The sequence below is a fragment of the Lepidothrix coronata genome, unplaced genomic scaffold (assembly GCF_001604755.1).
Source record: "Lepidothrix coronata isolate B3197 unplaced genomic scaffold, Lepidothrix_coronata-1.0 Scaffold18, whole genome shotgun sequence".
Classification (NCBI taxonomy): domain Eukaryota; kingdom Metazoa; phylum Chordata; class Aves; order Passeriformes; family Pipridae; genus Lepidothrix; species Lepidothrix coronata.
Window position 1 is genome coordinate 550,183 of NW_016690198.1, and position 24,352 is coordinate 574,534.

At 36.0% G+C, this 24,352-nt stretch overlaps 2 protein-coding genes across 12 annotated transcripts in view; one reads left to right on the forward strand and one right to left on the reverse strand.

Moving 5' to 3' along the window:
* The window catches only part of KIAA0825 (KIAA0825 ortholog), a 251,553-nt gene extending 250,433 nt beyond the window's left edge, over window positions 1–1,120 (reverse strand). For 3 of the 9 annotated variants that reach the window (XM_017807305.1, XM_017807304.1, XM_017807302.1), the window contains exon 1: window positions 388–658. The gene's annotated coding sequence lies outside the window, so the exon portion shown is untranslated. Of the gene's footprint in view, window positions 1–387; window positions 659–911 lie in introns of those variants that run through there. The other 6 variants (XM_017807297.1, XM_017807299.1, XM_017807303.1 and 3 more) reach the window with 3 other exon arrangements.
* Window positions 994–24,352, forward strand: part of SLF1 (SMC5-SMC6 complex localization factor 1) — a 34,916-nt gene continuing 11,557 nt past the window's right edge. Inside the window, exons 1-11 of one of the 3 annotated variants that reach the window (XM_017807309.1) lie at window positions 994–1,126; window positions 1,629–1,742; window positions 1,903–1,978; window positions 4,226–4,469; window positions 6,598–6,760; window positions 9,752–9,883; window positions 11,231–11,284; window positions 15,621–15,779; window positions 16,332–16,498; window positions 17,853–17,990; window positions 18,688–18,853. In XM_017807309.1, coding sequence (XP_017662798.1) covers window positions 1,118–1,126; window positions 1,629–1,742; window positions 1,903–1,978; window positions 4,226–4,469; window positions 6,598–6,760; window positions 9,752–9,883; window positions 11,231–11,284; window positions 15,621–15,779; window positions 16,332–16,498; window positions 17,853–17,990; window positions 18,688–18,853 — 1,422 coding nt within the window. In that variant the 5' untranslated portion in view covers window positions 994–1,117. Of the gene's footprint in view, window positions 1,127–1,248; window positions 1,508–1,628; window positions 1,743–1,902; window positions 1,979–4,225; window positions 4,470–6,597; window positions 6,761–9,751; window positions 9,884–11,230; window positions 11,285–15,620; window positions 15,780–16,331; window positions 16,499–17,852; window positions 17,991–18,687; window positions 18,854–24,352 lie in introns of those variants that run through there. The other 2 variants (XM_017807310.1, XM_017807311.1) reach the window with 2 other exon arrangements.

The window sequence follows — 24,352 nt, forward strand, 5'->3', positions numbered from 1 at the left end:
GACGAACAATCACCATCTTGGCATTTCTACATTTCTAAATTCTAAACTGAGTGCTTGAGATACAAGCTTTGTAATTTTTGTAATTTTAAAAAAACAAACCCTGACTCTCATAATGAAGAGTCTGCACCCACTCGATCAGTGGGGCAGGAATCCCTTCACTAACGGGGCAGAAATCCCGGTATGTGGTTTGATTATCTGGCTGTAGCAGTATCTGGTCACTTGCCCTGAAGACCAACCATTATGAGGCACGAGGCACTTCGAAAGTTTCTCAGAGATACTGAGAAAATTGAGGTATTGAGGGTCAGAAATCCCTGGCCCCTTTCCTGACTTTCATAGTCAGTCTGTTCCAGAAGAAACACTTCAGCTTGCATCTACATAGAATTCCACCTGGTTCATCTGTCAGCTTCCTCTACTCTGTGAGGTTTCTTCCGTCATCCAGCACACCCCTATCAGACCGCCTTCCACAATTTTAATTCTGCCGAGCAACAGACATGGTGATTTTCAGACTCCGAGGCAGCGCCGACGCGTTTCCCAGCTCGCCCTCCGCCACTCGCCCCCAGTCTGTCCCCGCCTCCCCTAGCCCTGGGAGTACCCGCTCCTCTCGGTCAGAGGGCAGACCGCCCCATCCCGCTCCGCGGTGAGGTGCAAAGCCGGGCCCGCAGCGCCGCGCCGCCAGGGCCGCCTCAGAGGGACACCAGCGCCGCCTTCCCGCAGCAGGGGCGGGCACCCACCGGCGCCTCGGCTGCCCGAGGAGCCTGGGAACTGCGCAGCGCCCGGCCAGGCCGCGGAGGAGAGAAGGCGGCCGCGGGGAACCCCGGAGCTTTGCGGGGGGCCGCAGCGGATCCCAGCCCTGTCCCGCTCGGGTCGCACGGTAAGGGCAGGGGAAGGGCAGCCCCGCCGGAGCCACTTACCGAGCGGCTCCGCGCCGACAGCCCCGGCGACAGCGGAGCGTCCGTGACAACGTCCCGGAACGGCCGCTCCGCCACATCCGGGGGCGGGGCGGGGGAAGGCGGGATCGCGCCGGGGTTTGAACGAGGGGCGCAGCGTCCAGCGGGGACGGGGCCGGGCCGGATCGAGGAGCCGTAGGGCTCCAGCACAGCGCCTGTTCCCCACGCCCATGGCCTATGTACGTGATCGCCGGGGGGCTCCCCCGCCGCAGCGATGGGGGCTCGCTCCTCAGCTCTTGTCCGGGAGCGTCGCCAGCCCGCCGCACCTCGGTGGCGGTTTCGTGAGAGAGGGGGCGGCGGGTTTCCGCCCCGGCGGGCGGTAAAGAAATTCCCCGCACCTGCGGGGTCCGCGCAGCAGCGGAGCAAGGGTTTGAAAGGCCGAGCCTACGGGCATCCCGGTGCAGAGCCAAGATGCCAGACCGGGGGGGCTCGGCCCATTGCAGGCCGCAGTTCGGGCGTCTCAGGACTACCGCGTTACCGCCTTTGAGATGTCTTAACAGTGTCAGGCAGTGAGAGCTTAAAATGTGGTATACCGCCTCAGGCAGCTTTCTTTTTTCTCGGTGTGTTTTCCCATTTCAATGGAAGAGAAGTAGGAAATGCTAGTCAGACTTTGCAGGCAACTTTTCGTGGTGTGTATTTTGTGTGTTAATGTTTCCTTTTTGTTCTTCTTTCTTTCAACAGATGGGAAGTGGCAGCCAGAAACGGATAATCCAAATAACTGGATTTAAAGAAAAAGAGAAAAAGGCCCTGCTCAAATGTCTGCTTAAACTGAAATGTGTTATTATAGATAGTAAGGTATTGTTCACCAAAGCACAGAAAAGAGGGTTAGAGCAGAAAGTAGAAATGCAAGCCTTAAAAGAAATGACTGTGCTGTAGTTTAGTTGTGTATAAATAGCCAAGGAATTTAAACTGTTTCCAGTGATACAAGTGTGTTATTCTGTTTTTGTTTTGTTAGAAATACAGAAATTGTACACATCTTGTAGCAAAAAAGCTGTGCAAGAGTGAAAAGATCTTAGCTGCCTGTGCTGCTGGTGAGTAAAAGGTTTCCTGTTAAATTTCATAGCATCACAGCTGGGTCTGGAAAGGAGACTTAAAAGGGTTATCTGTTTTCATTTTGTGAGTGAACTGTCTTACAAACACTCATTCTTCTTCCATTAACCTCGATTTTTAATGTAGTATTATGTTCAAGTTATGATTTACTTCTTTTTGTTTAGATATTTTTTCCTAAATTGTATTCCTGCTCTCTCCCTTTGTTGGATCTGCACCTGTTACCAAACAGAAAATGTTGTTGTATATTAGATCCTGCAGTCATAAGCAAATTACATGGACACTTAAAAATGGATTGCTTAAAAGGAGGCAGAGAGAATATGAACACCCATAGTTGGAGTGGATTTTTGATACCAAATTCCTATGCAACATTCACTGGTAAAGCTCAGTCTCTAATTTCCTGTTTATGCAGCAAGAAAAAATTCCAGGCTTCTGCCATTCTGACATAAGCCTCTGGTCTTTCCTCTTGCTTCCTGTTTAACTGTGGCCTGATGCTGCAGTCCCAAACATAAGCAACTCAAATGCTTTAGGAATGAGAATTCTGTATTTTAAGATTTCATTATAGACTGATTACAGGTAAGGATTCTATGATGAGTTTACACTATCTTGTAGTTATGAGATATCACAATACTAATTTTAACATGATCTGTATTTTCCCTATTTAATACTATAACAAAGTGGTAAAGCAATTTTTAGAATGGCTAATCTTAAATTAAGAGATAATAGACAGAAATAATTAAACATGTATTTGGATTTAAAGATATGTATAAATTTCTTGATTTCATGCTTGTATGCAGGGGTGTATATATATATGGATGATTCCTTGTACTAATGTAAAATTCTCATCTCACTCTTATCAAAAAGGAAATAACTAAAAGTTTCCATGAGGGAAACAATATAAAAAAGGCCTATAAATTTCTGGCATAGCACTTTGTTTTAACAATTCTGAACCTTTGAGTTAATGTTTTCTTACTTTTTGGAATTTAAAACATGTGGAGATGTTTTCTTGAACAGAGTGGAAGTGGTATATGTAATGTCCACATGGCAATACAAAACTCTATCATGCTTCTCTACTTACAAATCTTCCACAATAACATCTAGCAGTTTTTAATCTTGAAGAGGTGCCATTTTTGCATAATCATTGGTCTTACTCTTGATGGCAGAGACAGTGTATTCATTCCTACTGCAAGTAATGAAGAAAGATAATGTTTAAACACATTTAGAACTCTGTAGGGTTGAACAGTAATACTAAAGGATGCCAGTTGTTGTGCTGACAGAAGTTTTGACATGGAAATTTCAAGTAGAAATGGTTTTAACATGCAGGTTGTGCACAACATACCTTTTCCAGTCATAAGTCTACTGGTACCTATGCTAGGTTTTGTAAAAGTACCATCTGTGCTCCGGCACTAAGACATTTTGCTAGTCAACCCTGCTGTTCTGTGAAACCAATTAGGTTCTCGCAATTCAAGTCAATTTCTCTTACAGTGTGTTCTGTAGGTAGTGTTTCAATACAAGAGCAGGATACTAACCACTGCTCTTGACCTGAACCTGTAAGAAGAGAGAGACAGAGAAAAGGGGAAGATCATTACATACTGTATCAAAAGCATACATGCAGAAGATGAAAGAGGAGAGGCGGAGGAGGTGGAGCCAAGGGATGAGAGAAAAGGATGTGAAAAGAAGAAAGGGAAAAGAAAAAAGTCTAAAACTGTGTCCCCCGAATATTGATATTCACTACACTAGCAGTGCAAGTAATTTTGAGAATATATGTGAGAAAGAGCTTACATGCTAAAAGTTTATTTCGTCTTTTAAATCATTGGTAGTATAATATTTCTTCATTTTAGTATATTTGTGTAAGTGTCAAATGGTATTAAAAATAAAGTGTTTGCCAAGGTTCTGTGGAATTCATAAGAACAAAATCTGGGAAGCTGAAAAGATGTATTTGGAGATTTTTGAGGAGATAGACAATTATTTTATCTAGGAAGGGTAAAAAGGCACTTCATCGGTAAAAGAAAACAGAATGATCATTTTCAGTGGCATTGTGAGACTTTTGATTCTAAAGTCTGAAGTGGAGAACTCTTGTAACAGGAAGAAGTTTTTAAAATGGTACTTATAATTTCAGCTTTTATTTGCACAAGAAAGGTTTAAGTTAATTTTATATTAGTTCTTCAGCTGATTGCCATTTGTCTGCACAAAAAAAATCTCTTGTGGTTGACAGTTCATTTGCTTTTTAGGAAAGTGGGTACTAACTAAGGAGTACATAATTAATAGTGCTGAAAGTGGCAGATGGCTTGATGAAACAACGTACGAATGGGGATATGAAATTGAAAAAGACACCCATTATTCACCTCAAATGCAATCTGCACCTAAAAGATGGCGCGAAGAACTGACTTTCTCTAGTGCTCCAGGGGCCTTCCACAGATGGAAAGTTGTCCTTCCTGTTAAGGAAGGTGATAAACGAATGGCATCTATTAGAAGGTAGGAGTATATGTCTTATAAAGCTTAAGTAATGCACAATAGAGCACTTATTGTATGGTTGAACATATTTTTGTTCTTCCATCCCAGTTAATTTGGCCCATAATAACCTCAGCTCTCCAAACTCTGAATTATTTTCATTAATATATTTCCATATTTTTATAATGACTTTAAATCTGTAACATCACCGCTTTTCTTGCTTTCTTTTAGTATAGTGTCAAAAATAATGTGCATTTTTGTATGTTTTTATCAAGTAAGCTGCTAAGAGAAACTTCTTCATGAGGCAAGAAATATAGACTTACAGTTTTTATGAGTGTTTATTTTGTGTGGATGTTAGATTCAAATAGTAGCTGGAATAGGACACCTTATTTCACTTGGCTGGGTGACCCGAGACCATGTCTTAAGCATCTGGGCCACACTGTTACTGACCTGATTGATCTCTGTGTCACATCTGTGTAACAGCTTATTGTAGTTCTGAAGATCTAATTTGTGCTTATCAGATGTTTCTGATATGTTGTAAATACATATAGTTTGGAAGGGAAGGACAAAAGTATAAATGAAAAGCAGAGGAAAGGGAAATGATTGAAGTGCAAGAACTCTAGGGCTGTGTTTTTCTTTTCCATACTCTTCTTACACATTTGGATTCATTCATTTATATACCGCACAGAAGTACAAGTAGAGCATATTTAAGTAATATTTATATCTGGTACAGTAAAAGAAACGTCTCCTGACACTGTTTTAGAGCTTTCCATTCAATCAAAAACTGTCCTGCTCTCTCTTGACCTCCCAGTTAGTTAGGAATGCTCAGGTCTAGGCATGCCACAGATGCACAGGCAAAAAGGGAAGTGCAGTTTGGTGAATCATAGTACAGGGCTGTATGCTATGTCACAGGTGCCTGTCTCTTTCTAGTTCATAGAGACGAAGTGAGGTGTAGCTGAAGTTACCATCTTTTGATTTTGCCAACGGAATGCATTCTAAGTGTGCTATTTTCCTGGCTGAGTGGAAGAGTTTATTATGTCCTGCCACGCTTGTGAAAAATGCTGCTTCTTTTTCCATAAAAACTGCTTATGCAGATCTTCACGATAACACTGTTGAAATGGTGTCTTGCACAACCGTCTGTTTGCAATAGAAATAACCTTTTATGGGAACTACATCAGCAAGAGAGGTGAACAAGCAGTTTTGTGGAAGATGTCTTTTTTTTCCAGACTGTTTCCCATACACTCAACATGGGAATCCTTTTACTCAGTCAGGAAAAACTGACAGGTGGATGTTTTTTGTCTTCAGCAAATACTCTTTTCAGCCATAAAGGCCACTATAGCTTTGGGGAAAGACCAATTTTTCTCTAATATTTAACAATACTGTGCCTTTTTTCCTCTTTCTATGCTCTTCTTGCTTTTAGTGCCTAGCTGTTGGATGGGTAAGCGTGTGAGATCAGCAGCCTTTTCTTTTTACATACCTGGATTATAAAAAATGAAACATATATCCAGAATGTCACGAGACCTTATTTTTTCCAGCATTTTTTTTTGTCTGGCATCTTTTCTAAAACATTGGAGTACTTGCAGTAGTACAGCTCTGGAAATTGTCCCTGGGAAAATTCTATGTAATGGTGTCCCAAAGACAAACAAATCTCTTCTCTATATATGATACTGGACAGCGCCAATGCTGTAAATGTGTTATGGAAATGTATTATTTGTATTATGAAAACATCATATTACAGTTCAGAAAAGCAGTGTTCATTTTTTTGTAAACTGCTTAATTTATAGGAAGATTTAATTGAAAGACTGTATCATTTTGGGGGAGATAATGCAAAAAAATATAGCTGCTATCATCAAATTTGATATCTGAAAAAGTGCACAGGTAAAGCTTTCTTTAGGTAGGTAGGAGGTGTATATTGATTTTAATTAATAATATTAAATTGTGAGGAGAAAGATGTCTTGTTAAGTGGGTTATTTAGTTTTCTGGAGGCTATTAAGTGCCCTTTTATCTTTCTAATAAAGTTTGTGGAGTGCCATACATACATGCATGCCTTATTCAGTTGCACTTACGTGCTTGTAGTTTGTAAACTATATTGTAGCTTTAGGCAGTATTAATATAATGGAGTAAATACATCTTTCCAAACATGTTTCTTTAGAGTTCTTCAAGCTGGAAAGGCAACCATATGTTCATCTCATGATGCAGAGCACAGTGTAACTCATATATTCATCAATAATGACGTTTGTCCTATGCAAAACAAAAAATGTCTCTCAGAAGCACAGTACTACCCTTTGCAATATCTAGGACATTACCTTTTTGAGGTGAGTAAATTATTTTACTGATTACTGTAAACAATGCAGTGTTAATAATAGAGAGGTATATGATCAGCCTGAAAGTTTTGTAATTTGATTAAAGGTAGGACAACTTTCTGATGCTGAAACTGTGTATCCAAGAGGCATGAAAGCTTATGAATGTATACAAATACCTGAAGGGAGGGTGCAAAGTAGACAGAGCTGGGCTGTGGTGTCCTTTGACAGGACAAGAGGCAATGAGTATGAACAGAAGCACCGGAGGTTCTGTCTGAAAGTCAGGAACCGCTTGTTACTGTGAGGATGATGGAACACTGTAATAGGATGCTATCTGGACATGGTCCTGGACCAGTGCGGAATTTAGCAGAATTTTTTGTTACTATTTCCTTTAAGAGAGATACCCAGTGATTCATAATTGTTTACTTACCGGGTGCACCGTTCAGAACTTCCTAGTATTTTGATCTGGAACTACTCAAAGACCTCAGAATATTCTTTTAGTATGGTAGTTCCTCAGACTCTGGGGTAACTTCATTCAACTGCTAATTGAAAATATTACCTTTGCAAGCAAGTAGGAGCTAAAACTATGTTTGTTACTATTTGAAAACCCTTTGGATTCTTCAGATCAAAATACTTTGTGCTCCCTGTAATAAAGCTGTTACAGAAGGGCGAGAAGAAGGTTGGAAGGTCTTAATGTTTACACCCTGAATAAAACACATCAATGTGGGCTCTTACTCTAGTGCTTACTCTCTTAATGAAACTTGTTCAGGGAAACTGTTCTCATTTAAACCTTTCAGCTAAGATAGACATTTATATTAACAGATGAATGAGCGTCAGTTTTTTATGGCTACTTCACCTTTTATTGATCTCTATCAAAATCAAGTATTTCTTGCTATGCACCCTGAATTCCTCCCACATCTGATGACAGCTTTCCATCTTAACAAGTCTGTTAACTTGCACATAACTTTTTTTTCCTGATTTTCGTAAAAATAACTCACCTCAGAGGCCAAGAGAACATTGGTTTTCTATTTAAGTGAATCTGAAGAACTGAGAAAACTGCTAAGCCTCCTAGTCTCTTAAAAGGAAAAGAATAAAACATAGGCAGTCAAATCACAGCAGTTGTCCAAATGTATTAGGCTTTATCAAAGAACATTATGGACACACTCTTTTCTCTTTGTCCCAGAAGTACTTGGCATATAATTCATTTGATTTTTCCAGCTTTGTAAATTTGTATTCCTGCTTTTTGACTGCTACTTCTAGCAAATATACATCCTCTTCCTCCCCTAAACATCCATATATGTGTCCAGATGATGAATTCAGCAAAATAGCATTATTATTTTCTTCTTTTCAGGGGAACTGCACTGTTGTTCAGATATTCTCAGTGTGAATTTTTTTTATCCAAGTCTTTGCTTCATGTTTATATTTCAGTATCTATTCTTATTATCTCAGCCTAGTAACTACTGTTAAAATACTCTGTGGGATTGTCATTGATGATTTGATTCTGCAAGGTGTCATATTTATTGGTTTAGGATATTAGAACACATGCATGATTTTAGGGAGCTAGTCTCAAACAGTGACTTTAATTGCTTTGTTGGATGCATGCTGGAGTTCATAAATTTTTGCCATGATTGTACATAAATTGTTTGAATGTAAGTATTTTTATGAGCACATTGAAAATAATGTGCTTGAAGTGCCATAAGAAGTAAAGACTAGTTAATGCATCAGAGTTCAGTTGTCCCAGGCTCGTCGAAAGCTGTTTATACTCTTTACCAAAAATACTTCATCTTCTAAATGTGCAACTAACTCAGTGTTTGTTTAGAAATACAGTTATGCACATGCCAAATACGTTTGTTTTGAACTATACATTTAAGGGAAAATCTGAAAATAGGATGATATATGTAACTTTTGAAACTTTAGTTTTAAAACTTGGAAGTATAAACTGCTTGGATCTTGTCATTGCATACACTTCTGTGGGTTTTTGCATACTGTTATTTCCCATGTTTCCCATACTTGATTTGTCCATTGGATTTAGGTATTTGGATCAGTGGGCAAGCTACACCAAGCCTTCCACACCTGCTCACAGTAAAATATGGCCATCATTGTATGACCAAAGGAACACTTCATCTATATCTTAACTCATCACGCTGCAAGAGGTGTCTGGTTTTGTAGTTGCATGTGTATTAATTTAAAATAAAAATGGTGTTGTAATCCTAATCTCTATATCTTTGAAGGAAAGCATACATTGACACTCTTACTGAAATGTATTGTTCTTAATCTGTGAAGTAAATATTAAATATTTTTGTAGCTATTTTTTACTAACAAAAATTATCTTGTGGTGTCACTCGGAGTCTTTTCAGAATGAGTTGGAAACCAATTTGAGAAATATTTTCTCATTTTCTGTACTGAAGAAAAACGTGGAAATGATAGCTGGACTCAGAGAGTAAATTATTTAAACAAACAAAATTACAAAAAAACCTCAATCAAACAACAGCCACCCAAAAAAAAAGAAAAAAAAACCCTTTTAAATTTTAAATTACTATTTTATTTCAGGTTTATAGGCAAGAACTGAAAAGATTTCATTATAGTGGTCTATATAAAATAAATAGACTATTTGCAGAAAAAATGTCTTTAAAAATCCTTACTACATTTTTGACTAGCTGAAAATGGACTTTAGTTTTTGAAAAGTCCTGAGAGAGAATCCGTTATGGAAACACAGCTCTCGCTTCAGCCACAGGGATTGTGACTGAGTTAAAAGTCAGTTAGGAAAAATAAATATGGGGAAGGTTACGATGATAGTTCTTATCTACAGCTTCCTACAGCATCAGTGGTTGGTTTCCAAACCCCCCGCTGTTTATCTGGCACATGATGTAGACCCTTAAACAATTGTATAAACATACATAGGCACAGAAGGGTTTACAATTCAACATATAGATAGATTTAGCACATAAAAGTCGGTTAGACGATTAGCTTTGAAACAAAGAAAGTATTTTTTTTTGCTCTGCACAGAATGAAATACAAAGTACTGAAGATATCCAAATGAACTATTTGCTGTCTGCACAAGAAACAGACCAAGTCACGTCTAAAATGCAACTTACTAAAATGAAAAACGCCATTATAAAACATATGTATTTTGCAGTGGTAAGTAACAGTTAATGCTTTCTTAGCATGAAATGGATATTACTGACTATATCTTTCATTATAGTACTGAGCTAATAAAGCAGGTAGTTTAAAACCTTTTGAAATAGTAATACTGCCTTTCAACCTGCAATGTTTAATAATGCTATATTTACTATATCTACCATTAGTTAAATTATAATTTAGTAATGGTAATTGGTTGACATGGCTGTGTAGAAGACAAGGTGAACTACTTGAAATCTTGGTGTAATATATGAGATAAATAGTAGCAAATGTTCAACAAAATTGAGTTAAAGTGTTTCTGTGACTTTCCTGTTATTTTTTCAAACCAGTCATATCGTAGAGCTGGTATTTTGTTGATTTATATGAATGTTTTTTATCATAAGTCAAAAATAGAGCTAATGCACTGCTTTGGTTCTATATTGTCACATATCTAATCCTGATAAGAGTGCTACATTAGTAATTAAAACCACTATTTCATATCTAGAAAAAACCAACTAATTACTCTGAGTTAGGATGTAATATCTTGGTAAGTGACAGTGATGCAGATGGTGGTGTGTAAGTACTTTTGTAGGAGCTTGTTTACATGAAGTACTGTACATTCTTAGTAGCAAAAGAATTAGAATTTTTAAGTCCTCAAGGTATGCAGTTTTTAAACAGAAAATCAGCTAATAGAACACTCATGCTGCTTAAATCTGTGCAGCTTCAAATGCTGCATCTTCTATAGGTGACGTTTTATCAAGGCTATACCCTCCCAGACATTTAAAAAATAGATTTATTGTTGACTTTTCATGTATATTACACATAGCAACTGCACTTGTTCAAATTCTTACCATTACTACATCTGTACTACACATTTGGTAGCAACGTGCAGATGGAGTAATGGTAATCCCAAAGATGGTCTCTCCTAAAGACTGTTTTGTAACATTTTTTGGTAAGGTTGTAACACTAGATGATAACTAAATACAGCAATAATAGTAACATACTCTTGCATCTACTGCCATATCTTTACATTATAGGTTACCTGCAAGAGGAATCCAAACACTCAGTGTTTAAGGTCTAATCTAGGAACAATGTCATTTCATAGCAACCACGTAACAACAAATAGGCAATAACAGGGAAAAAATGGAAGAAAACATTGCCATATTTTATTCCTTTTGGGTCACTAATCCTCTATTTTGTAATTTTACCATCCAAATATTAAAAAGACAAATATAAATAGATTGCTATGTTAAATGTTGTGCTTGAATGATGCTTAATAAAAGTTGTTGTTTAGGGAGTTTTATGTAGTATTTATTGAATATCTTGACTGATATCCAGTGTGTAGATTGACTTTATCCTGTTTTACAGACTGTTATCCACAGGTTTGCTCAAACAGACCAGCTGAACAAATGCAATCCACAGGTAAGAATTCTGATAAGGAGGGCACGTTGCATATATGGAGTTTTGTTATGAAGTTAGGCAAACATACTTTCATTGTAAAATTAGCTATTAAAGAAACATTTTAAAATTTTTTTTGTTATCCAAAACTCTAATAAAAGTATTGAAGCATTAAAGAGCATCATTGGATGTTGAATGTTGTTTGTTCTTGCAATACTTTCAGTACTGTCCATGTTAATTTAGCCCTTTAATTCTGCTAGTTAAGAGAACTTTACCTATTAATGTAGAAAAAAAAGAAGCAAAGATGCCCTACTGTGATTTAGAGCATCTTAAATTATCCAAGCATGGTATTTATGCAGTGGCAATAAAGTGAAAGTGTACACAACTTTTAGCAGTGCTCACCACAGTTTTTGCTAGTAGGGACAGATTTTAGCCAAAGGTTGTTTCACTGTAGAAAGAAGCAGTAGTTGTTCTTTCAGCACATGCCTGAAGCACCGTCATGTGGGTTTCAGGGTTAACTGAAGCACAGATTGCAAGTAGAATACTTTGTTTTTCAATCTTGCTTCATAATTACTTTGACTTAATTTCTGGTTTTGTACTATTAATTTCTATTTCCAGTAAGCCAAATATATGCCATAAATCAGGTACAAATCAGCAATAGGTTTTGTTAAGTCTTTGTTGTATAGATTTGAAGAAAATAAATTTTGCCTTTTCTATCTCTAATACTAAGAATAAATCTTTAAACATGTTGAAACATTGATTCTTAGTACTCAAAAAGCATTTTACATAGTAACCATGAGCTAGTAGTAGTGTACTTTTTATGGTAACTTCTATTAGTTAAAAATGGAAATACTTGAAGCATCTATTAGCTTCCTATATTTCTTGGTAGCTGAAAATTCGATATCTTTATGAGCGTTTCTACATAAATAGTTACTGCAAATCTCTTTTTTTTTCTGATTTCTTTTTATTGACACAATAAGGAAAGGAGGAGAAAAATACTTTTAAAACATGAGCACTACAATGCTTTGTCATGGTCCAACACCACCACTGAACAGCAAAATGCTGTGTGCATTTCTGCTCCTGAACAGATTTGCATTGAAATTTAACCTTAGTGTTTAGTTTGTTGAAGAATGGGATAAAAAATTTATCTTTCTTGTACACCAGAATTGGTTTTCTGTATTCTTTAGAATAATACATTTTTTTGTTTGGAAATTTTAAGACTAATTGTAGTACTTTTCTTATGCATGACCTATCGCTGTCTTTTACTGCTTTGTGGAATATTCACTGGTAGATTTTGCATCTGATATTGGACTTTTATAGGCAGTATAAACAGCTCCAATAAACATTTCCAATAATACTAATGAAGTAAAATCAAACCTACAGACTAAATTCACATGTTAGAACTACCTACTATATTCCATCATCTCAGTTCACAACTGCTAGGAAGGCTTAACTCAGCTAAGTGTTCTGTTATCTATCATCATCCCAAAAATATTTATATCTCTTTTGTCAGCTTTTCTTCCATGTTATGCAAAGTAAAACAAAACTTATTGTGTGTGGACCTTAATTTTTCATTTGTTTCTGCTCAAAGTGTTAATGATTGTACCAGCAGTGCTTCACAAGATACTGCTGATTCCTCATTAGTCAGAACGCAAGCCAGTAGAACTTTGTACAGCTTATTGACTATTCAGTCTCTTTGATAGCAGCTGTCTCCTGAAACTGAAAAACATTGTTGCCTCAGTTGTGTACCATCCTTCTTTACCTCTTAGAAATATGCCAAAAGCCAGTTCTCCAGTTCGTCATTGTCTTGAAAGCAATGCTAAAGGCCTCACACTGTTTCCAAAACATCTTTGTTTTAGTGTACTTTCAAAATAATGCATCAATGTTGTTGTTTCTTCTAGTACCAGAATTTTCAAGAGATAAAGGTTTCAGTCACAATATAAAAAGCTGCATGCTGGTGCAATCAACCAGATGCAGGCCGGTAGCAATGTGCTTGTACTTGCACAATATATGGAGTCATCTTTCACATCCGGGCGTCAAAGAAGTTGTTCTTTGATTGTCATTAAACAGTTTATGGTTAACTAACATTACAAAAGTATCAATGCAACCATTATTTCCAAAGGAAATTTTAGTGCAGGTTTTAATGGTGCATATATGAATGAAAACATTGAAGTAAATGTGAGTTGCAAACACCAGATGCACAAAACCTTGATTAAAAGAAAATTGTATAGATAAGCATCTTTATTTATTGTTCATATAATAATGCGTGCATTAGGAATTAGAAATGAAGCATTTACAGAGAAACTAAATATCTAATGCTAAGGTGGAGTTCATTCACTGAGACTTTAGTTGTGATATAACCATGGTTATAATTTCATTCTGAATCTTTTTCATGTTTGACCAGAGCCCCAAATGTTTTTAGCTTATTACTGGAACATTTTTGGAAGGTATCTAATAGCAGTATAGTAGACTTCAAATCCACAACTGGACTCAAAGTCCATGTTAATTTAAAATTTTAACCAGTTTTAAAACAATTGGCAGGATGTTTAGATTGGATAATTGGAAAATTTTTCCCCCAAAAGCGTTGTCAAGCACTGGAACAGGATGTCCAGGGCAGTAATGGAGTAATCATCCCTGGAGGGATTTAGGAAATGTGTAGATGTGGCACTTAGGAACATGGTTTGCTGGTGGAATTGGTGGTGCTGCATTAATGATTGGACTCAATGTGTTAGAGTTCTTTCCCAGCCTAAACTATGATTCTGTGATTTTATGTCTTGAGTAACTTTATCTAATGTACATTAAAAGACAGGGTTTTTGGCAGAGATCCTAAAGTCTACAAGTTGTCAGGGACTAAAGCAACAATACATTTATGTAACTATTTAATTCCCAGCAGTCCAATCAGTCATCTTAGTCAGATTCTTCAGTTTTCACTCCTTATCCAAGTTCCTTTGAATTTACCAGAGCCTCAGGCTGTGTGGTCAAATGAAAAAGCAGGATTTCAAAAGAGAAGTTATTTGGTATAGGGAAGCTGTGCTTTGATTGGTAATATCTCTGCAACTAATTTGTGTGTCAGCTTTGGCTTGAACTTGGACTAGAGGAAAGGTATAAATAGCAATGTAGCTGAGGTCTTCAGTAGCATTATTTGTGGGTTTTGGAAAGCTGAAAGTACAGACGGTAACAGGGAAATTGCAGAGCAGATACAGCATCTCATGAAAGCCATTATATCTGTGTGGGTTCTTTGAAAGCCTGCAAAGTTAAGTGCTTTGCTGTCGTGAGTGGCAGAGAACAAGCAGGAAACCCTGTGCCATTAAGATCTTCAGAGTTTTGAAATCCACTGGGGTTACTACCTGTGCAATCTGTAGTGTTAGATACTTCTCTGACGTTCTATATGGGAATAGAAGAACTAGGGAGATAAAACAGTTATACTGTTTATGGTTTTATAATGTGTACACTTAAATTATGTATCTCATGGTTTTACACTTTTCTCTGACTTTCTTAGCTGTTCCATGGTACTCACTATCTTACTGCTTCAGCCATATGTGGGATGTACTGTGCACTTTTGGAAATACTAAAACTCCTTTTCATACCTTTCCAGAATAAATTATACACAATTTATCGAATGTGTGGACTGTAATTTGTTTTTTAAAAGCATAGATGCAATCTGATCTAAGAAGAGAAGCACATTCTGAAACCTACTGTATTTTCAATGAAAGCCTAGTTCGGGAAGAGGGAAGGCCTTTCTAGAACAAAATGATCTAGATTGGACCAGACAATAAGTAATTTTTCTAGTTTAATTTGTAATCATTCCTGTTTCGTTTTTGTGGTTTAGGAATTATAATCTCCAATTTAGTACACCCACTAAAATCATGTGCCACTTCCTCTCCCTCCTCACCAGCTGGAGACACAAAAGGCAAAGATCATGGGTTGAGATAAGAACAATTTACTGGAAACAGCAATGATGTAAGAAAATGAACAGTAAGAGCAACAATATTAATAACAAAAGGTATAAGAAAAAAGGATTCATATGGAAAGCCCGCAACAATAAACTACTGGACAGCTCCCCCTGCTGCATTTTCTCTGAACAACCTTCTTCTCAGAAGCAAAAGTCCCTTTCCCCTGCCCCTGGCAGTAACATGAGAATGACTTCCAGAATAACCTCTGTGTCTTAGCCATGCCTGCTCCTGGCTACTGCAAAAATGAAAAAATTGCCCTTATCCTGACCAGAACCAGGACATATATTACCAACATTTTACTTAGAAATTTCCTGTTGGTTGATGCATTGATGCATTTCCTGTTAGTTAGTTAAGGGGTGTTTTTTATTTAAGCTGTTATTTTATTTACAAAGATGTCTCATTTCTAGGTTAAAAGTACTGATTTGTCCAGACACGGTTGGTATATACTTCAAGGATTAGCGGAAGAGCATTTATTTGCTGATGTAATCACAGAACTTGCTGCTGGTCAGAAGTACCGTATACCTCCTGTGCAACTTCTTCATTCTCTTCTAGAATATTTCCTATTGGTGAGAGCTGAAAACTAAAGTATTTTCAAAATTAAAGCAATAAATGGAAGTATTATGATCTTTGCTCCTGACATTGTGTTTAGTAGTTTTTAGCGATGTGTTCTGTCTTCTCTTTGTGTTCATCAATGTGCTTGTGTTACCAAAAAAAAAAAAGAATTTAATACTTAAAGATTTTTTTTTTTATTAGTATTTATTTGCAAGCCATATGAATGTAGTGCTCTAAGGATTGTGTAAGGCTTGGCCACAAATATTTTTTGTTACATTTAGAAACAGCACTATGCTAGTAGGCCACAGGTAGAGACATCATTTGAGAAGGTTTGTTCTAACAGTGCATTCAACTGGAATATCACTCTAAAGCAAGTTCTTTTTCCTTCTTTTTTTTTTTTAAACTATGAGTTTTTCTGCTTATAGTTATGCATTAAATTACATGTTACTTCAGTGATTAAATACAGTCTTTTGGTATTGTAAAGAATAAAGAAAATGAATAAACTCGTAGTGAATATGGATCTTTGGCTGGTATGGAGCCATTATTATTTTCTCATTTTATTACAGGGAAACACCGATGCAATATTTTTTGCCAAACTTTGTCACATTTTGTACCTTATTCTCCAACATGATCCTCCCTGGAAGTCCCTGTCTATGTTAAAGTATTATCTGGATCTTCTTCAGTGTCCTATCTGTAAGAAAGGTACATGGTCTTTCATAGAAATGCTTGTAAGGTAAGAAAGTTTAATGAGATGCTGGATGCAATAGTTGTTATGTTACTCCAAACTCGGGGACGGTGGAGGAGAATTGGTGTTCTGTTGCATCAAAGTCACGTTTTCAACAGAACAAGTTAACTGCATGTGAAAGTCTAGAATTGTAACAGATTTGGACATTTCACTTAATATTTCACAAAGTGTTAGCTCACAGTCAGATAGATTTTTTTTTTTGAAAGAGAAAGATGTACATTTTCTTAACCTTCTTCCTTTTTAAAAAATATTTTATTTTTTATGCTCTCCACAGGTTATAATAATCTATGTATTGTTGCTAATGTGGAATGTATGTGTATAGATACACACACATATCTGCAGTTACAAAGAAAATTCAAGCTTTATCTTACCAAACATGAAGTTTCATGTTGTATTTTGATTTTGATTTTAATTATAACCTCCACCATCTTATTGAGAAGTCTGATTATATCTTATACTTCTACAAATGCAAGACAGTACATAGGAGTTGTTTGGGTAGTTAGTATCTGCTTTATCTTAAGAACTCATTTTTTGAAATTTGGACCAATAGAATTTAATTATTCTGTTCATTTGGAAGAGAAACTATACCTCTTTTTATTGCTGTCATAAAATCTTAACTAACATTTAAATACATTGATCTAACCGTGATTACACATATATGAACGTATATGATTGTAAGCATGTCTTGAAGGGCATTGAATCACTATAATTGGACATTTAATAGTTTTTATTAGGAACACGTCACATGTAATGGAAGAGAATATGTCTTTTAGATGAAGTATTTTGTCTTTTAGTACTTACTGCTGAATGCCAAGACCCAGCAGTTGTATACCTGGTGGTGCTAGTACTCAAAATTCTAGCTAAAAAATGTGTTTGCATGTTACTGAAGAATTATCTCCATCATACTTGACAGTCTGTAGTCCTGTCAAATGGTATGTGTGAACTGTTTGTAGGATGTTGCAAATGTTACAATGGCTATAGAATATTACAAGATTATCTTGTATTTAAAGGATTTTAAAGATGTTCTGTTAAACATAGTGATTGTACAATAACTCGAGTAGAGACAGAAAAATGAAATACAGTGGAAATTATTTAGTTTACACTATAATACAAAATCTTAATCTGGAACACAGAAACTCAGTCACAAAGATGTTTTTTGTTTTGTTTTGTTTTTCTGAAAAGAGCTTTTAAACCAAAAAATTAGGCTTTAAAATGTTGAATGTTGGTGGGGAGCAAGCTATTTCCTTGTCAAAACAGTCAAAATTCAAAGCTGACTTTTTTGCCACTAGATCAGACTTTGATTGCTGTCATACAAATGGATTTTTCGGGTTTTATTTTTCAGGTCTTGCCTTTACTGCAAAACCATTTGTCATGTTGAACCAGTTTCAGGGAGAGAAGATGAACAGAAGATAGTTCACAAAACATTATTGAAGTTTTTCTTTGATTTAATAAAAGCTGAAGTAGAGTTTCTGAAAAAAAGGTGAGGTTTGTAGGATAATACTTTCTTATTTTTCACAATTTCACATGCATTTCCTTACCTACAGCAGCTTATATCCTGATTTTTAAATATCCTTAATAAGATACTGTTCTACAGAGATGGCAGGTTAGCATTTCCTTTTATATTTCTCAGTTCTTAGTTTGTTTATTGTAATGTGTATAGACATTTTCTAATCGTATTTTAAGGCCTCTTACTTTTCCAAGCCTGTTATTTCACTATATTACAAGTTTCCGTAAGCACTTAATTTTGCTCATGTTGTATTTTTAGCTTTGCAGTGCTTCAGTATTCATCCTTTAAGGTAGACAAGCAGCATTTTGAACATACTGATTTTTATGTTGGGTTTTTTTTTTTACATTCAATTAACTTATCTTCCTATTATCTTAGGGAGACAATTGTCTTTCCTTGGTTTATGAAGTATAAAAGAAGTCTTGGTTTTTCTCTGCCTTTATATAGTAAAGGTGCCCTTTACTTTATGTAAATATTGGCACAATATTCCCCCAATCTAACAGTAATAGTCGTCATTATGGTACTTATTATTCAGAAACTGTGTCTGATCTTTCCATATTTAAAAATTGCCAAACCTGTGTGTGTTTTGACAGAAGACAAGGTTTCTGTCTGGTAACTGTAGTAAAAAAGCAGCATAAAGCTTCAGTTTTTTTCCCTTTTTTTTTTTTTACAGTTTGGTTGAAGGGATCAATTCACAGCATCAGCAAGTCATGCCACAGACAGTTCTTTTGAAGACATTTTGGCTGGGAAGCGAAGCCTCAGTGCTTTTTACCAAACACATAAATATTCTAGCAGATTGGGTCATACTTTCCCACAGAGAATTGAACAGAAAAAATGATGTGAGTATGAATTTTATACTTTAAAATAATGAAGACTGACATTTTTTTTTAAAGACATTCTTTGTTCATTCTTTTGTGAGGAATTATATGTAAGTATCACAGCTGCTTGTTATAGCTGCCTTTTGTTGTGAAGCATGCTGGTTTTTGCTCCACTAAAGGAAATGAATTGATCCGTAAGATTCTCATATAGATGTGTAGAGAAGAAACGAGTCATGAGTAGTTTGTTGGCTACATTCAGATGTTCACATGCCCTTACCAGCAGGTATTACTGTAGTTATTACGGACACCAGCTTAACACATCCTGTCAAACAATATGGTGTAACGAAAGAGGTGATTATCTTATTTTACAGTGGTAGGATTCAGGAAATGTTTGAAAGAGAAACCTAACAAAACTAATACCTTTTTGCTATTTTCTACAGACATACATTATTTTACTCTAATAAATGCCCTTTTTCTTCCCATTTTTTTTTCTTCCCAAGTCTTTTAGTTTCATTTTGTATCTTCCCTAGGACTTTTCATAAAAATGGAATTGAAGGCAACTTAATTGCTGTTCTGTGACCTGCTGACCAGCAGGACATTGACCTGAAAGATACTGAGTGTCCTCTATACCACCTCTTTCTTTTCAGAAGCAAGAGGCCTTGTAAAACATCTTTGACTTCTAGATTCTCACATAAAATAAAAACTTAACTGCTGTCTCTGCATTCTCTTTTAAATTATTGTGAAAGCACAGAATAAATAGATACTTCATTCACTTTTTCAATACCATAACAGAACAATAGAAAATCAAGTATTCTGGAGAAAAAAAGCACTTTCAATATAATACCTAGTAGTTCTTCATTATGTTATGAAGGCAAAAAGATTAAACATAATGAAAGCTTCACGCATCTTACCTAGACAGACCTCCTACCTTTTTTGAGGGCTATCAAAGCAAAACATTTTTAAACAGTTCTCCTTTTTATCCTTGGTCAGGATATTTTAAAAGTGCCTAAAATTAGGCTTCTATACTCATATTTATATTTAAACAACCTACCTTTTCGAAGTTACTGAGCACCAAGCAGGCTTACGTGCAATTGGTGTCAGCGGCCATTCTGTTTCTTTGGAAAATGAGACTGCTTTCATATTTTTCCTGGTGTTGAATCCGCACTTTAGGTGTAGGCACCATTTGCTTTTTTTCTGCTATTCCTTCTTTTGACAAGTTCCAGCACTGTAAGTCATACCTTTTTCATAAACCTTTCTTTGCATTGTCAGAGTAATCACTTGTGTCAGACTGTATATACGAAAAATAAGCTTAAAGGAAAGAATAAAACATAACATAAAACACAGACACCTACTTCTTGTTTAGATTGTTTGCTTTATATACATATGTAAGAACTGTGGTTTCAGCACAAAACCCAGATGCCTGTTGCTTTCTCACTTTGATCTTATGCACTGTAATGTACAATATCCCTGCAGATATGAAGTCTAGCCTTAAAAAGAAGCTTGTTGCCTCATAATATCTTTAGAGGTTTTATGTTATTTCTAAGAGCCTTATTTATATATTGCACTGCAGTTTCTTTTCCATTACATTTTTTGGCAAAGATAAACTCTAAACCAAAATACCATATTTTTATAATCCAACTTGTCATTATCTCTTCCTTAACTCTCAATCTTATTATACTGATTTTTCTGTATACTCAGAGACTCCTTTTAAAATTCCATTACATAGTTTGAAAGGTCATTTGGAAAGCCAAAAGAGCGGATCCTTCCCAGCTGTGCAGGCAGAATTATGTTTTCTCCTTCCTTTTTTTATCATTTTAGAGATGCATAAATAAATCCACAGTATTTCTGTGTCATTAAATGTAGCTTACAGAGTGCAAAATTTTCCTTCAGTTTGAGAGTGTGAGTCATTGTTACCAGTTTTGGTTTTTAAAAGCTGTGCATTTAAGAGGCAACACCTTGACTTAGGGCCATTCAGATAGCTAATTAAAAGGAATGACTTTGAATAGTGTTACTATCTGCATGGTCACCGAAATTATGTGGTTTGTAGCAAAGTTTAAAGGGGTAACCATGTTTCCCAGTATGTTAGCTTGTGAGAAGAAACAAGCATGCCAATTGTGGTATACCAGACTTAGATGCAGTTCTTCAGTGAAAATACCTGTAAATAGAAACAGATGAATAATTTAACTAAATTCTTTCTTGGGACATATCTAACATAATCTTTTCTAAGTGTTAAAAGTGGGCAATTATTAATTTTTTTAGTTTTTTAGAATCTGATTCTCTCTTTTGTGATTCAAAGAGATTGCAACAAATAAGCACTTGAGTGCAGGGAAAATATTTGTTTCTTCTAGTGCTGATTTGTGGCAAAATTATGTTTTATGTATGTGTGTATGTAAACACACCTTGTGAAAAGAGCAATCAAAAAAAAAAGGAAAACAAAGAATGAGGGACTGTAAAGACTCAAGTTATATATATGAATGTGTTTACTTTCCAATGTTAGACAGAATTTGCAGTATCATAAAAGTACCAGAATAAAATTTGTGACAGGAAATTGGATGCCCTTATGATCGCTGGGTTAATCTGTTGGTACAACTTGGAGTAATTAAGCTGAAACACTATTTTTGTAGTTTAAAATGCATTGTTGAAGAACATGGAAGTTTTTCCGTCACTTGAACTTTTCAAATCAATTATCGAATATAATTTTAATATACATAATGTTTATTATTTGCTGTATTATTTAAACAGGCTTGATGCAGGAATTCCTGGTCAAAGTTCCTTGAATCAAATTTGTCAATTCAGTTTTAGAATTTAGAAGGGAATGTGTATATTGCTTATAGCACTTGGAGTAGCATTGCATGGCTTTTCACAATGTCACAGATGGTATCAGAAGTGCTTTTCATCCCTGAAAATGCTGTTTTGTTTTTTTTTAAAGAACTGTCTTATGTAGCCTGACAAAGAAGTGAAAAAGGCATTCATTCTGGTTTTTAGTTGCATATTATGAATTTGTGTGGTGTAAATTTGCAGACGTAAATGTCTTTCTAGTCTGATCACTTCCGGTGGCTTTTTTGGAAGTATGGCATTTTTGGAGTACTGCATTTACATCACATGAAAAAGAACACTAAAGAACAGTTCTAAAATAACTCTGTAATTCAAAATAAAAAAGTTAATATTAATTTTCCTCTATCTTAAAAGCTTTCCTATTAGCACTTTTATGTGTACTAAAAGAAATGGTGAAACTTCTGCCACTGTAGCATTGTACTCGACTTGGCAAACCATTAAATGGAACAGCAATGTAGTTATTGGGAAAGACAAACACTATAACTTCGAACGTGCTCTCTTCCTCCTCCTCGTCCTTCCACCAGCTTTTATTGCTGAGCACAATGTTTAGAAGGCCTTTGGTCATTTTGGGTCAGCTGTGCCAGCTGTGGCCTCTCCTAGCTTCTTGTTGGAGGGGCAGAGTGAGAAAAAGGCCTTGTCACCATCATACATGGTAGCAAATTTCATGTTTAATGGAAATGCTCTGGGTTTTTTCCTTTTTAATATTGCATGTGTTTTCATTGCTATGTTGGTATTGTTTTGTGGTTGAAAATATTTTTAATATGTCAATATTTAAATATTTTTAGAACATATGATCCTTTCAGTAAATTGGAGCAATTTCCTCCTCATTTGTAGCATAGGACCATTTATTTCAAAATATTAAGGAGAAGCTCTTGGTTTGTCCTACTTTTTTTTTACCAAAATCAGTCAACCAAGCCTACAGTTGGCAGTATCTGGTTTGTCTCATTAGCATGCAGACATACTTATCTAGGCACATATAGCTGCAACTAGTATATCAACTACATTTTATATGCAGCTATATATCTGACTGAGAAAAATTATTAATACTTGCAGTATTAACAGACATTATTTCAGTATTCTGCCTCAAGGTCTGCTTTCACCCCCACCATTTTCTTGAAAGTATTTAATAAAGGAATTAATTAAGCCTGTGATTTAGAAACAAGAAAGAGAATGTAAATACTTGTGCATTACATCTGTATCTACCTCAGATCATATCTCTATGTCATTGATCCTGTCACTTAACCTCTGTTAAAATTGTGCTTATTTGCTGCATTTGTGAAATTTATTTCCTACAGAGAACTATTGATGGAATTAAATTATTCACCTAGTATTTTGCTTTGGGGTCCAGTGATAAGAGGTATGGATACTTAAGGAAAATTAAAATGCACTTCGGATGTTTTAAATTGTTCTTCAGTTTCTGTTCCTGAATCCTTAGAAGATAGGGAGTAATGTACCCTTGTAAATATTTAAATTTTAGTTGAAAAAAGCTATTTTCAGATTTTTAACGTCTGTATCAGTGTTCTGAGGGATTTTTAATTGTGAGATTGCACAGTTCATCTAGAATAAAGTATTGTGACACAGTAAAGCAAGGGGCAAACCAAATCAAGTAGAGCTTAACAGAGTAAGAGGAAGTATGACTGGAAGCAATCTGGGAGATCACATTTCTAACCGATTTTGTCTGACCACTTCTTAAAAACCTTCAGTGATGGAGGTTATGCTGCCACCCCACACCATGTTTATTTGTAGTTGTCTTTGTTCCTTTTCTTTTGAATAACTACTAACTATAGGGACAGTATTTATGTAGGTTTTTTTGACAAATTACTTTATAATCTTTTTATTATAAAACTCATTTATGTCAGAGTCTCTGCTCTTATGTATGTCTGTTTGACTTGCATTCAGACTGATTTTGGTGCTTTTCAGCTGCTGAGGGAGTCCTATTAAATTATTTTAAACCAACCTTGAACATACTTTTCTTCTTAAAGGAGTATCAGAACAAACCATTGGCTCAGTTGTGTGTACCTATTCAGTTCAATTTCCCTCTTAACCAAAATTGTCTAGTTTCAACTACTCATTCTGTTTCACTAGATGCCATATGTCAGCTGGTGCTCTAGTATAACAGTAGTGGTTTTTTTGGTAGAGCCTTAGGTAGGTGTCTCTGGTCAAATGAATTTTGTATATTCCTACTATGGTGCATGTATTCTTCCAAGTTGCGCTTTCATAAATAACTGAGTTTTCTGTGTTTGTACATGTGGTCAGAGGAATAACTTACTTCAGAGTCATTGCATAAAGTATTTCTGCATGGCACAGAAAAGTATTCAGTAGACAGATATGACTTCACTTTGCACAGACTAACTCAGACACTAGAAACACTGCTTTACCTAAGCAGTACTGATTAAGTTCTCACATGGGTGAACAAATGCTTCATCTATCTCATGGTAGTGTCTGGATAGCATACTAAATTCCTGTATATTATCTTGATGCCTCCTTAAGAAAATACTCTTAGGCTTTTTTATTTACACATGACCATTTTATGCCATGGGGAGAAAATGGTGAGGCTAATACCCAAGGGGAGAAAATGGTGAGGCTAATACCCAAAGGTATGTGTTTTTTTCAAAATTCGTACCTGCTAGTCTCTTTGGAAAGAAGAGTTTCCTTTTGCAAAGTGGCTGCCAAAGATTTTTCTGT